Below are 15,000 nucleotides of genomic sequence, written 5' to 3'. Positions count from 1 at the left end.
TTTCCTGGGCAAAGTGATCGAGGTGGAATGAGGTGGGTGTGGGGGTAGGTATTGGACAGGGTACAGGGGGAGGGGGGTGTGGGGGTAGATATTGGACGGGGTACAGGGGGAGGGGGTGTTACTGAGGTAAAATCAATGCTCATCTTTACTGGGCAAAGTGTTGGGGGTAGGGTGGGGCGGTGAAGGGGTACGGTCTGCTGGAGTCCTGCACTCTCCTCTCTCTCTCTCCCTCTCTCTCTCTCTCTCTCTCTCCTCTCTCTCTCTCTCTCTCACTCTCTGTCTCACTCTCTCTCCATATCTCTCTCTCTCTCTCCAGTTCATAGTTAGCATAGCATAGGAACAATAGTTAACGATACGTTAACAATACAATAACAACATATCATGATAAGAACTATATAAAACATTATAATAAATACTCTCTCTGTCCGCCTTTCTCTCTTGTTACCCCCCTTCCTCTTTCTCTCTTCCCCACAGAACCTGGAAGCAGGATGGAGAGGGGGAAGGGCAGTAAGTTGTGTGCGTGCATGTGTGTGTGTGTGCGTGTATGTGTGTGTGTGTGTGTGTGGGTGTGTGTGAGGGGGGGCGCACATCTACCACGATCAATCAACCACACCATACTTCATGCATACCACCACCCCAACACCCCACCACCCCCCTACCCTAACTAGACCACCCTACCCCCCACCGGCTGATGCCCATGACCCCAAAAGGCCTGGAAGTTCACGCTGGGATGTGTGTGTGTGTGTGTGTGTGGTGTGTTGTGTGTGTGTGTGTGTGTGTGTGTAAAAATGGGGTGGATTTGAATAGAGGCTGATTGAGTTTGTGACTTAATGGATTATATTGGCTTGCTGACAGGGATGTACATTAACCCAATTTGCCTTTGGCCCAAACTCAGGGAGGCATTCACATTGCCATGTTATCCATGACTGTAGCCATGAATTTCACTTTATATATATAGTATATCACATTGTGTATTATATATATAGTATATCACATTGTGTATTATATATATTAAAAAAGTATATATATACCATGAAAGGGCACAACAGACGCCCCTGTTGACTTCTGTCTTGGTATCAGAATTGAATGTCTATATCCTTTAATAGTAATGTTCTCTCCTTTGTACGTCGCTTTGGATAAAAGCGTCTGCTAAATGACTAAATGTAAATATCCAGTGACGGCTGCCTGAGGAAGACATAGGACGAGAGCAGTCCACAACTCGAGGGGACACCCACAGTCAGCATTTCATGAGGGGTAAACTTGCTTTTGTACGTGTGAACACAAAGTTGCGTTGATTGTACGTAAGTGTAAGTGTGTACCCAACACCAAGTTGATCAGTCGAGGAATAAAACACTTTGAAGGGTTCTTGGGCCTCAAACCCTTATCTTCTTTGAGTGTAACTGCTGGAAAGTGTTAGGTCTTCTGGCTAACTATGGTAAGGCTTTCAAGGAACAATCTGATATCATGAAAGATATAATAATAATATAATAATAATAATACATCACATTTATATAGCGCTTTTCAAAGTTCTCAAAGACGCTTAAAATAAAGACATAAAATAAAAGAACATTGTGTGTGTTGGGGGGGGGGGGGGGGTAGTTGGGGATGGCATGGCTGAAGAGGTGGGTTTTGAGGGCCCTCATGATATAGACCTATATATAGAGAGATATTTAGATGAATATAGACTTCTTCTCAGTGAGTGTAACTGTGACACTGAAGCTGATAAACCCTCTGAGGCAGTTGGTTAATTTTGAAGAGCATCCCAAAGTTATTACAGCGGCAGACATGGTCATCTTGTAGACCTCATCTGGCATTCACAGAATTATCACCTTTTAAAAAAAGCTCGCTGTTCAAACTGCACTGTTCAGCGATAAAGCACTTCTCCGCATTGGAAGGAGGTCATTCAACTTCAGGAAATGTGTCTGAGATAAGACTGTGTTGAAATGAATGCTTTTTACTCAAGCAGTGAAGTCAAGCAACAGCACATCAACAGTTTGTCTCAGGACAGACATTTCGTTCGACGTTTGCCAGTGCTTGAACTTGGAGCTCGTGTGCCATTAAAAAACCTGACAAAGGTTTACACTAGTAACTCGTTTGAAAGCAGTGGAGAAAAAAAACTGGCTTTCACAAATGGGGAGTTGTCCTGACGACCTAATCTCTTCGCGATTGATAAAAAGTAAACATTTCATAACTTCTAACTATTATATGGCGCTGTGGGCATTCCAGCTTGAGTCATGTGTTTAACTAAAAGGGTGTGTGAGAGAGAGCGAGCCATAAACCTCAACAATAAAAGGTGGAACCCTCATTTAGGTCAAAAGGCTTGCTATACGTCTAACGAAAAACCTTCTGCAGATTTCAAAATGCAATTTACAAGGTAGGCTGAACGACACAAATGGGCAAACACCTGTTCAAATAGTCTTGCCTGTTTGGTGTAACCTGACCGAAGAAAAGGGCATAACCCTGTTATAGCAAAATCATGTATAGACAAACGTCAATAAGTAGCTTGGGCCTAAGTTACGTAGGCTAGGTTATAGTTATGTTATGTTAGTAGGCTATGTTATTTGAGGGTTGCTGTGCTAGGAGTTTTCACATAGTTGTAGAGCTTTAACCTTGATTAATCTGGCATATAGTGATGTTCCATTCCAACAATCCGATTCTTTTCAACGTCTCTTTGGTTACGAACGAAGGGGAGCCGAGTCATGCTTGAGAGCCGTCCTTTTTATTATCGTTGTGCTCAGATTACACTGACTGACCTAAACCCAGTCCATTTCCCTTTACACGAACAGTGAGAGCCAGCCAGTCACAAGAGGTAGACGTTGTTGCATTAGGTTCCTTAAAGGCTGCAATAGGTTTGTTTAAGGTTGCATTAGGTTCCTTAAAGGTTGCCTTAAAGGCAGAATGAGTAGGATTTGTCTGTTGCTGTTTCTAAACACACCATTGAAAGTGTGTCCCTCCTCCTCGAAGAGGGAGCAGTGGTGGTCAGGCGAGCTAGAGAGCAAATTCAGAGAGGGAGTGGGGTTAGGGGGCATCAAAGCAGAGAATCAGAGAAATAAAACATTATTCTCTGATGTTTCATAGTTATAAAGCACAAATAAACATCTCCGTACAAGGATGTTGGTTGAAGCAGCCTGAAGCGCTTTGTCCTCCTGTCTGCTGTGGCCTATGAGCTGCGTGTGTGTGTTATTGGTGGGATGTCAAAGTTTGTATCTGATCAAAATCTTGCTTATCATTATTCCAATGATAACGGAAAGGAATGTAGCCATAAGATCCGGCTCCCTTCAAAGAGCCGTCATTCCAAATCACTTTCTGGCTAATCCAACTCTATGCAAATCACACATTTAATAAAGTATAGCCTATCACTGAGTAAGCAGAGGTAACACGAGATTTTCATCGGCAAAGTCTGGGGAAATATTGTCGTACAGTCAGTCGTTTACGGACCCTTATAGCTCATAGGCTAAATGTTGACCAGAGGCCAAAGCTAACTTCCTCAATGTCTGCGAAATAAACTTCGATATCCCGAAGGAGAAGTGAAAGCGGCCCGCGAGAAATCGATTACTTTTGGCCTTAACTCGCCAGAGAAATGGCCAGATTGAGCCTATCGGACGTCAACCACTTTTGCTAACGTAGCCTACTGCGCAGCCTCCCCGGGCCTTGTCGTCGGTATTTTTATGAATGAAGGACAGTATGCAAATGAGAGCGATTCACGAAAAAGAAATGGCGGATGTTGCATATCAGTTCACCACAAAGAAAGACTTTCATGTCCGATCTGGCCATGCAAATGTGGAGTGGGCTACAACGCTTCGACTCAACGAACAGCAATGATTGACCAGGTCGCAAGGCGAATAAAGTTTCCTCAGTAATCGATCGTTTTTCTCTTTCAGTGGATGGGCTCGGCGAGGCTTAGCGACGACATATTAGAAACTCTATTCACTGTAAGTCCCTTTACAAAATGTTTCCGTTCCAACCCCTCCCCCTCAGCCCTCCCTCCCTCCCCGAGCTGAAAGTCTGGAGCCGTGCAGCGAGGAAGGCGAGGGGGGGGGGCAACCACCCACCGCCAGTCCCCCCTCTCGCACACGGCAAAGACAAAGCACCAGGAACCGTGAGCATAAGACCCCATACAGTCGCCTTCGCCAGCGAGCCTTTTGGTTGAGGTAATTAGCATGCAAACATCAAGCACAACGGGAGTTACATTCACACATTCACATAACACAGACCCCGGAAAAAAAGGACAGCCCCCATCCCCCAGTTCTACTTACTCGTCTGGGTGTGTTTCCTCGCTCATTTTTCTCTCGTTTCACCTACAGTAAAATCCCACCGCGCGCACACAGTTTGCTGTCTTCATATTGTCTGTGTCCGCGTCCTAGGCAAGCCTTGCAAAGCCAAACGCCAACCGCGACTTTCCCAACCGTTATTTCCCTTTCTATGTTTGTTTTTGTCCTCTCTCTATCTGTCTTGTCTCTCGCTCGCGCTCTCCCCCCTCTTTCCCTTATTCGTCCTACATGTTATTCCTGCACTATTTCAGTGCGTCCATAAAAAAGTGTAAATTCCTTGGAGAATACTCCGCTGGCTGGGGCTCCTACACTCCCGGTGCCAACGTGCCGCCGTTGAGATTGCGCGTCGGTCTCGGTGAGGATGGCCCCGTACGAGCCCCATCTCCGGTCACTCCATGTTGGATTCTGTAGGCAGCGAGCAGCTAGCGCCGCTTGACACTGGAGGTGGAATGGGGGCCGCAAGGAAGGCATGGGGGAAGGCTGGTGGAGGAGGCGGTGGAGGTGGTGGTGACGGTGGTGGAGGGGTGCGGAAGTGATGACGTCATATTCAAATGACTGCAGACCATTTCGGAAGAGGGATCTCGTCGGAGCCAGGATTGAGGAAGTCCGCCTACAGCCGGACTGTAGTAGTAACACGCAAGTTGGGTTTTAGGTGCTAGAACTTGCCCCCTGGTGTTATCATCATAACACAAACCATAGTGTTTAAGTCAGGTATTTGGCCTAGTTATTTTATATAGGCAATGCAAACATGAGTGTAGGTTTTGTAGCCTTTATGCATAGGTAATTCAGCACAGCCACGGTTACATGTAGCGGCGTATGTTTCTTAAAATAATCTCGTTTTAAAGCTTTGCGACCACCATTATATGTGTTACTGTTGAAAAACTTAACATACTGTCTACGTATGTAACACACTTTACATGTCCAGCGCATGGTAATTGTCCCCAACATAGCCAATTAGTTTACAGCGAAAAGGAAAACTACAAAACCGCAGGGGGGGGGGGGGTTATAAAATGCAAGGAGCAAATGATTAAAAGGAAATGATTAAGAGTCGTCCTTTCAGGAGCGCAATCCCATGGTGTGAATGAATGGTGTAGGCCTATTTGTAATCACCTGCGCTCGGACGTTTCCCAACACTAGGTAACCTAAAGACGCCTTGATCATGATTATTGTGTCCAATGTAAACCCAACAGGCGCAACGCCCCATAACAAAAGGAATCATCTTGGATAGACACTTAATCCTATCAAAGACACATAGACAAGATCTACTGGGGTTCTGATCTTTGATAAGGAACTTTTCAAATGACCAAAGTCTCACACACACATATGTATATCTTATCTATCTATCTATATATATATATATATATATATATATATATAATATTGGCCACTTTCAACAAAAGTAATATATGCGTGTAAATGACAACCCCACTGAGGTTGATCAGCACTTAATAAGATGAGGCGTTTAGACGTCGAATAGAATGTCACTTATTGGAGTCTTCCACCACCGTGTGGTGACAAGATGTTATTACAACACCAAATTACTCCCCGCTTGGGAGAGGTGGTCTTAATGACCAATAATGACCTAATATGCTAATTTAAAGCCTGGTAAAGTATACCAATAAGAAATGTATAATGTGCTCTATATTTTGTTCAAGGTAGTTAACACAACGCATACAGGCTTGACCACTGTGGCCTAGGGTGAGTGTGTGAAAACGGTGCATCACAAGTTTGTCTCTTTTCCTGTGAGAATAGAATAATGGAAGAGGAATAATATTTGTCCAGAGACGAGACAAAGTGCTGGGTAAATGAATCCAAGAAGATCAACTATTTCTGCCGATGTCAAACTGTCAGTACATTTTAGTCATTACTTTTAATTTGAGGCCAACAGTTGATGGCGCTAAAGTACCATTCTTGGGTTTGCATATCTGTATCCAGATTTAGCCGAGGCTATAGCAGAGATGGCCACTAGTTGACTTGCGTTTTGTTACATTTACATTTAGTCATTTAGCAGACGCTTTTGTCCAAAGCGACGTTCAGTTGCATTCATTTCCATCTTTGAAACACACTGCAGTTTAGAGTATTTACACGCACATGAACTGTGGTTGCAGCATTATACAATGCATGTCAACCTAGTCAAAATATGACCCAGGGAGTTTTATGCAAATTTGCTTGGACCACAGTTGAGGACCATGCGTGTATTGGCCAGAACCATGTTTATATTGAACCGGGCCGCAGTGATACCGGCAAAGTCATGGTTTCCATACAGCACACACACACTAATGGTAGATAATGTATAGATGTTCCATACTGCAAGGCACTTTGGGTAAAAGCGTCCGCTAAATGTCTATGTAAGTTTATTGTAAATTAAGTGAACAGGGTTGGGGATGCAGTACCCATGTCTGTGGGGGTATTGGATGGGGCCGTGGAGGTATTGATCCTCATACGGGGAAATACCCTTTTAATTCAAATGTTACTTGTCGTTTGTCTTACCATGCTGGCAAATGGCCCTGTAAAATACTTCTTGAAAATTGGCTACATGGAATGAGCAGGAAATGAGTTCCATCGAACCACCATCTTTTGGCTACATTTGGGCTTGTTGGTGAATGTCACACACTGTAATGTTAAAAGTAGAACATTAGGAAAATGTAACAAGGTTTTCCAGTCAGACCTGCAACATGGCTTGAGTATAATAAGATAAAATACCAGAAACCTGCATTGAAAAACGATGTCTTTGTAAATGAACTCGTAACGAAGGTGGACATAAGCAGGGGACAAAAGTACAACAGGAAATGAAAAAGCAGGCAAATGTATGCCTCCCCCTATACAGACAAATGGATTGGGTATCACATCAGAGCATATGGTCACGGGAAACACAGAGCCATGTTATTGGCATACGGGGGCAGGGAGAGCAACACATTTCACCGACTGAGGTCATCTTCGTGCTGCAAGTTTGATGCTCAAAGTTTGATGCTCATTGTAAAATGCTATAATAATACCTTAAGAGTTCAACTGAAAGTCGACAAATTGCGCATTGCGCATTGCGCATTGCACATTGGCAATTGGCGCATGTGCAAATTCTTGCACTAATATATTTACAATTAACATTACTAAAAATGTTCCATGAAAATAAAAACACATAGTTTATATATTATCTAGTGTGTCAATACGCATTTTATTGTCATGTTCACATGCAATAGAGTAAGAAGAACTGAGGATGCACAGAAAAACTTTTCCCCTTTCTTCTTCTTTGTCTTCTTCTTTGTTACAACAACAAAAACAACAACAACAACAACCCCAATAATATTAATAATGTTATTATACGACGATTATAATACAGCAATGGGCCAGTAACTAAGGAAAATAACATAATGTACAGGGGTGTGTTGTGTTGTGTTAGTATCTGGACCTATATACTGACAAGACCAAGATATGTGTTGCATTACATTTTGTGCTTCACTAAATACAATAAAAAACATCGGTATAACTGAGTTACCGGTTAATCCCTTGCGAGTACAAATCTAAGAGTAACATCTAGTGTATATACGTGCTTATTTGGGAACTTTTTTTATTTTTACCTAAATATTTGACAGTAGTATGAGCGAAAGACAATAATTGATTCCAGAAACACGGATTCAGCCTCTTAAGGTGCACGTCGTAAGGTTTATTTCAGAGGAACACTTGTGGTTTAGGAAACACTCATAGAACAGTATAGACAACTTTAGCCTCTTTAGTCTCCTGCAATAACCTAATAAGTCTTGTTTGTGCCTCCGCCAGGGGGCAGACCAGTGAAGTAGACCATGGGATTGGGATCAGCCAGGGCAAATAAAAGACAAAGTTGTTTAATAATCACTACCGGTATTTGTACTTAAGCTCCTTTACTTTATAATTTCACTTTTTGTCACCTAGATCACTCAGTAAAGTCTCCTACATTCTGGTGCGTGATTATGTGGTGATTAATCCGAGAAAGAAAATATAACCAATAAAATACAGTGTGAAATTAACTCTATTGTAAAGCACTGAAGTCAACTCCAGTAATTTACGATCCGGTTCCATTTTTACAGCAGGGTAATTCTCTCTACAAGCTCCGAAAGATTTCACTATCAGATTTACTCCAAATAAAGCTACACTTAGGCTTATCGCTCTCTAGAGTTGTTCAATTGCGCTTTTAAGATACAGGCCACTCGGACCTTCATTTATACTACAGTTACTGCAGACATTTATACATTTTAATTGGGCTCTTGAGCTCACTGCCTCAACTAGATGTTGAAGTTACTCAGTCTGTATACATCATAAGCCAGCGCTGATTTTGACCCTCCTTTTCACCGTGTTGAAACCAGCCTATAGGGTCATTGTCGAATATTGATTTATAGCCTACTTCAAAGCTAGATCTGTCTAAACGATTCTGGAAGACATTCTGCTTTTGGACAGTTATTTTGGCAAGATGTTGACAATGGTCTGTCTCCCTCTGACCGTGGATCAAAATAGCCTAGTTATTGAATAGTAGTTTTTTTGTTTGCGGTTGGTTGGGTCTAGTCTACTGTCTTGACAAAATGTGAATTACCTACTTTATAGCGATGAATATTAGGGGACGAATGGGATATTTTGTCACGTCAAATATGTGTAATGATAAAAGTAAATTGCTGCATCTTTTTTCATGTAAGATTGCTTTCAATTAATTTTCTATTCGTATTTTGTTCTGTGAACTGTATGCGATTGTGAATTTTTTTATTGTGATTTGAAATGTAACATTTGAAGGCCACTACTGAATCTGGGCTGCGTTTCCCAATAACGTTGTCTCTTAGCGTACTAAAGTTGTTAACCTTTCTACGCCTGTTTCCCGAACCATCTCTTTGAAGTTCCCTCGAACCCTTTCTACGCATACCTTAAGAGGCTGAATCCCTGTTTCTGGCATCTATTTGTGTCATTCACATAAGTTTGAGCATGCGTGTGATGAGTTTGATGGTCATGACTCGGGCTGGAGCGCAGGTGATTATTAGAAAGATCAACATCAAGCAAAAAATACTAGGCAAGTCAAAATACACAAATTCCCACAATAGGACGGCTGTATGTTACTCATAGATTTGTATTCGCTAATTCGCTAAACATGAACGATTAATCGATTTATAACGATGTATTTTTATTTTTATTTTATGAAGCACAAAATGTAATGCAACACATATTGGTAGGCTATTACATTGCAGAAAGGGCATACAGTCCAGACACTAATACAACATTATTATTCTCTAAAACGTTTTTACTATCTGAAAACTGTGTTAAGGTATAGCTTAGAGCGGTCCAGAGTAACCTTACGAAAGTATCTCTTACAGAAGGTATAGGCCTACTTAGCTAAGGACGTTTCGGAAAACACCTCTTAACGTTAAGGAACAGTTTAAGGTATAACTTACGAATGACGTAGCCTTAAGAAGGCTTCGGGAAACACAGCCCTGCAAAGTTCCGTGGGCAAGTTTCTTCCGCAAAAATCATGTGGTTTGACAAGGTTCCTCCGTAAAAGAATCGCAAGTTGAAAGTGTAAATGATGCACGACATTGGTTGAATTAAAGAACAGTAACAGTGGAAACCAGAAAGTGATGCCTATTTGAGGAATAGGCTTAATTGTATATAAGTCGTTTTCAGAGGGGTAGGAGATTAAACATTGAAGACTTGAGTATTTCTACGCCCTCAGTTTTCATGAAAATCTAGGTATATCTGGTTTGTATAATCTTATAATGTATTACCTATACGACATGTACTTATTCACTGACTTGGAGGAATTTAAAAAAAAAAGACTACATGCAGTTTTGCCAAAGACGAATACGCACACACACACAAGCACAGAGGGAGAGAGAGAGCGCGCGCGCGCATGAGAATGCTCTTCGTGATTGATAGGAGAGGTGCATTTGGACAGACAACGTACATTGACGTGAACGTTTGAGCTATTTTAAGTAGGTCAACAATAAAAGGGGAAACCGCAGACACACGCCTACTCTATCTGTCCTGTTCATCTTAAGAGTAGAGATACAGTAAATCTCTTTCCCAGATGAAAAACCAAGGAAAGATTACACATTAGCTCTGCCGACTATCGATCGAGCCCGTGCGTGTATCCCAGGAGACTTAAACTGTCACATATTAGTTTTGAGCGATAAGAGCGATAGAGCGCAAATGGAAACTATAATTGCCTGTATATGATGCAGCACGTTGTCGGAATATCTTTTTGTTCAGTTACCCAACACTATTATGTAGCGCTCAACCTGACAACATGACTAATATAGAAAGAGGGGGGACGTGCGCAATCACGTTCGGGAAGCGCTTGTGCGCAATAGCTTCGCCAGAAGTCTCTTATAATGACGACACCGACAACATAACAATGATAATACTAAGGTAGGCTACTGCAAATTATGTGCGACATAACTTGTATATCCAGTAAAATTCACCAATACTGAAAGGCCATTCTTTTGGTGATGAACACACAATGAAAAACTGCAAAGTGTCCTCAAATCAGTGACAAGGAAGGACAAGAAAGCATACAACCTGATGCTACATTTGTTGTCATGACAGCCGCAATAACACCGATTTTCCAGTTGCTCTCACCCTGTTGTCTCTTAAGCTACTTGGGCAACACCGACACCGCGCACGCGCCTGCGCGCCTCGTGGTACAAACAAACTCGGACTCGCGCACCCAAGGCTTCCAGACACTCATTCGACTCAGCGCGGTGGCGACCGCTGTGCCTTTAAGAAGTCAGCTCGACCCCCCACCCCTCCACCGTCCACCCCTTAGATCTCATGTAGACGATATTGCATCAAGAAAACAATCCAGGAGTTGAGAATGAGCCAAGACGCGATGGGGATGTGGATATGAGGCGTCCCTTTATTTAAATGTCTGTCTTCACTTGGACGGCAGCACACGGCCAAAAAACATCAATTATCCGGCTTGGCTATTGACCGACTTAACATTACACCTGGAGCGGCGTCGAAAGAGAGCTAGCTGTTTGCGAGGCATTTCTAACGTTGTTCAGACGCAGAAGAATTCGCCGTTTTGTCCATCACACCACAGTCGGAGAAATATCGTTCAATGCTTCAGTGCTGCCGTTGTTGACAGAGACGTTTGGAATATAGCCCCCCTCTTTTAAGGAATAGCGAGGGGTGGCATCGCAATGTCGTGTCTGAAGTTTTGTGTTGATTTCCCCTGAACCCTCGCCTCTTAAGGAGAACATTTGGATTCGGAGGAAGAATTGAGAGGGTGACAGGGGCCATGGCGCAACGGGTGGGTACACCGCGAGAACTTTCAGCCCCACGAAAATATTTTGTTAAAATGGTAACTAGGCTGATGACAGAACGCATCGTAACCCCCCCTTATACGATTCTACACACACTAATTGCGCATAGATTGTAATGACGACTGCTCAGCTCTCCCCGATTAAAACATGAATCACATATGAAAGACCTGTGTTTACGTTTTGAGGTTATTGGTTTAATTTGACATAACAATTGGTTGGAGATCATATTACCTCGTTGCCAACAAGCTATGCCTAATACTTTATATTTCAAAACTATCAAGTTAAGCCTTAGACGCCTAGTTTATTGGCCTACCAGTTTTCACAGTAGCGTTATTAATGGATACATACAATACTAAATTCTATTTTTGATTCAATTGATCCTACTTGACCCCAATTTTAAACTAACAGTTTAACAGAACTAGAACAGAAAATGCGAGACACATTTAACAGTAATATTGTTCTAGCTCTATGAACGTGAGCGCAGAAATCCTCTCCAAATGACTGTCATTTCCCTGAGGAAAAATACAGACTTAAGGCATTTATTTCTTTTACTTTGAAAGGCCAGCGACCTGGTATATCTTTTACATCATAACCGCAAGAGATTAAGAGATTCAGCGGTTTGAATAAGCGGAAAGTGATACATAGCCCGCAGCAGGCTACTGATTCAAAACAGTTCAAGAACAGTGTACTATACAATGTTTACGCTATGTTTGTTCTGTGAGCTTTTGTTAAATGTAGTACACTACATTAATTCTAGTATTTAAAAGTGGAGTGAAAGTAGGCCGTGTTAGTGTGACATCTTAAACTGTTTCGTATGACTCAATATACAGATCTACAGGAAACTACATTTTATTCGATTAACACAACAGGCATTATAATTTTAGCCATTGTACCTATTACCGTTGGTTTGGTTACGTGTCAATAACATATATTGTAATTTAACATTTAAAATTAAGTCAAATGCAACGTTCATAACTATTGATTTGTAGGAAATTATGGTTTATTGTCAAATGTTCTTTAACAAATTAATGTTTTTTTTGTTGCTTAATTAATGTTCAGTATGAAGATATGCACCACTACGGAATGGACGTGGTCGGGATTCCTTCTTCCATGTACCCGGACCCTCACACGGCCAGAGCCTTGCATGCAGCTCACGCGAATCACGGCCCCCAGCTCCACGCGCACCCGTACCCGCACGGGCCACATGCAACTGCCGGGCCGCACAGTCTGGGCTCTCCGGTTAACGACGCTTTAAAACGAGACAAAGATGCCATTTACGGGTAGGTTTACGAAGCCCGCAGGCTCAGCGCAGAGCACAGGGGTCCTAGAAAGATACAATGGTACACATTTACGTTGTGTTTTCTGAGTGATGTTTTCTTTTATATTTCTGCCGAGTTTCCACACCTCTTCTATGTTTTAGGAAAGTTTTGCAGCAGGGAAACCTTTTACTATGCTGTGGGAAGCCGTTATTCTGTTAAGGGCTACAGGACAGAAATTAAAATAGCAACAGCACTTTAAATCAAGCCTTGTATTTGTACATTTCACATTGAAAATAACACATTGCTATTATTTTGTAATAATCAGACAAATCATTTGTTATAAAATGGTAAAGCCTAATACTCTCACATTGTTTGCGCTTGAATTAGAATGCTACAAATGGTTCAGATGAGAAAAGCTTAAAATAATATAAATATTGTTGTTTAGAGACAACGATATCTTAAGCTTATAGATGTAGTTACTTAATGTGCCTGAGGCCTGTGGATATGGCAAACTTGTGTCATCACATTGCCAATTTATCCTCAGCCTAATAAATCATCCCTCTCGGGTTTGTTTTTGTTTGGTCTCTTTGGTGAACTCTGAAGTTAACCTATTTTGTCTCTATAAACCTTCAACTTTTCTGCCCGCACAGGCATCCTCTATTCCCCCTTCTCGCGCTGGTCTTTGAGAAATGTGAATTAGCTACTTGCACGCCGAGAGAGAGCGGAGTCGCAGGCGGAGACGTCTGTTCGTCGGAATCTTTCAACGAAGACATTACAGTGTTCGCCAAGCAGGTTGGATATTAAAAAGGAACAATTTGCTATTTTCTTGACAACACCATACATGTTGTTTGGCTATTGAGTTTTTAATGAGCTATTTGTAGATTATAGCTTTGTAATGCTGCACAATTTGTTCTGTCCAGGATAGATTGACACAACTTCACTTCTCTCACATTTGGCGTTCATTTTCTGGCTGTAGAATACATTATGCAGAGCTACATATGTATGCATGATTAGTAATACACACATAACTCCATGTGAATTTTAAGAAGTACATAACATTTTCATTACAGATGCGATCTGAAAAGCCTTTGTTCTCCTCCAATCCAGAACTGGATAACTTGGTGAGAAATTGTTTGTTTCTACTTGTTTCTGCAAAATTTCATCGAAGCGCGCAACAGGTTGTTTGTCCTACTTGTGTGAATCCTTTGCTCTAACAGTGTCGTAAGAAAGTGCCGTAAGTCAATCTGATCATGGCGCAATTACTCATATATATATATATCTATATATGTCTATGCAATTACTGCACTAGCCTACTCAGCTGCAGTATACAGGCCTATAATTAGCCCGTAATTACAGTGTCATATTATATCCCCAGTAGTCTATAATAAAGATATCAGTGCCAGAAATAAACAAATAAAAATAGGTGAACGAATCTGTAAAGAACATGCAAGTCACCGTATGCATGCTCTTAAAAGTTAGGTATAGCCTATTTGTTTGAAACGATAATTCAACTTAATTTACCAAAATTGCATTTTGCATCTTGACCTAATTGTGCAGACTATATGCTATGGCCCACGTCATTCTCAGTGCAAACTAATTTTTCATTTTTTATTCTCCCCTTCAGATGATACAAGCCATACAAGTATTACGATTTCACTTGTTGGAACTAGAGAAGGTAAACCTAACTACATCCTACTACCTATATGTGAAATGGGTCTTCTTAAAGAGTCGCTTTCATCATTTGTATAAGAGTTATTACTCGGTGAAATGCATAGCAATCATCCTCATAAATTGTGTTTTAAGACTACTTTACTTTTAATTCCAGCACTTTACACGGCAATAACTTTTTAGATAGTCAACACTTGCATGAACGTGAGTACAATAATTTGTGTCGCGTCATTGCTTGTTCAGAAGTTAATGTCATCTTTGCTTTTTTTTTGTTTGGTGCGTATAGGTACACGAGCTTTGTGACAATTTCTGTCACCGGTACATTAGTTGCCTGAAAGGGAAAATGCCAATTGATTTGGTCATGGATGGCGATGGAGATTCAAAGTCGGACAGTGAGGATTTAACGAGGACCCCCGCCAATGTTGGTCAGGTAAAGAGCGGGTTATTGTCCTCTATGTTTTTAAGTCGTGCGCTGCGTGTTTTAAGAAATGAAAGATACACTCTGGGTTGCATTTGTTGACTATTTGG

General features: G+C 41.6%; 2 protein-coding genes across 3 annotated transcripts in view; one reads left to right on the top strand and one right to left on the bottom strand.

Annotated features, from left to right (window-relative positions):
* spred2a (sprouty related EVH1 domain containing 2a) overlaps positions 1–5,219 on the bottom strand; it is a 17,415-nt gene extending 12,196 nt beyond the window's left edge. The window contains exon 1 of the mRNA XM_031562152.2: positions 4,257–5,219. Coding sequence (XP_031418012.1) covers positions 4,257–4,282 — 26 coding nt within the window. The 5' untranslated portion in view covers positions 4,283–5,219. The remainder of the gene's footprint in view (positions 1–4,256) is intronic.
* A 4,536-nt stretch (positions 5,220–9,755) lies between these two features.
* The window catches only part of meis1a (Meis homeobox 1 a), a 51,821-nt gene continuing 46,576 nt past the window's right edge, over positions 9,756–15,000 (top strand). The window contains exons 1-6 of one of the 2 annotated variants that reach the window (XM_031562530.2): positions 9,756–11,532; positions 12,605–12,825; positions 13,455–13,596; positions 13,875–13,925; positions 14,429–14,479; positions 14,759–14,902. In XM_031562530.2, the coding sequence (XP_031418390.1) occupies positions 11,521–11,532; positions 12,605–12,825; positions 13,455–13,596; positions 13,875–13,925; positions 14,429–14,479; positions 14,759–14,902 (621 nt within the window). In that variant the 5' untranslated portion in view covers positions 9,756–11,520. The remainder of the gene's footprint in view (positions 11,533–12,604; positions 12,826–13,454; positions 13,597–13,874; positions 13,926–14,428; positions 14,480–14,758; positions 14,903–15,000) is intronic. The other variant, XM_012829060.3, reaches the window with a different exon arrangement.

This window comes from Clupea harengus, chromosome 24, assembly GCF_900700415.2.
Source record: "Clupea harengus chromosome 24, Ch_v2.0.2, whole genome shotgun sequence".
Classification (NCBI taxonomy): domain Eukaryota; kingdom Metazoa; phylum Chordata; class Actinopteri; order Clupeiformes; family Clupeidae; genus Clupea; species Clupea harengus.
Note: the sequence above shows the minus strand (reverse complement) of the source record. Positions and strands in the feature narration are given on the sequence as shown.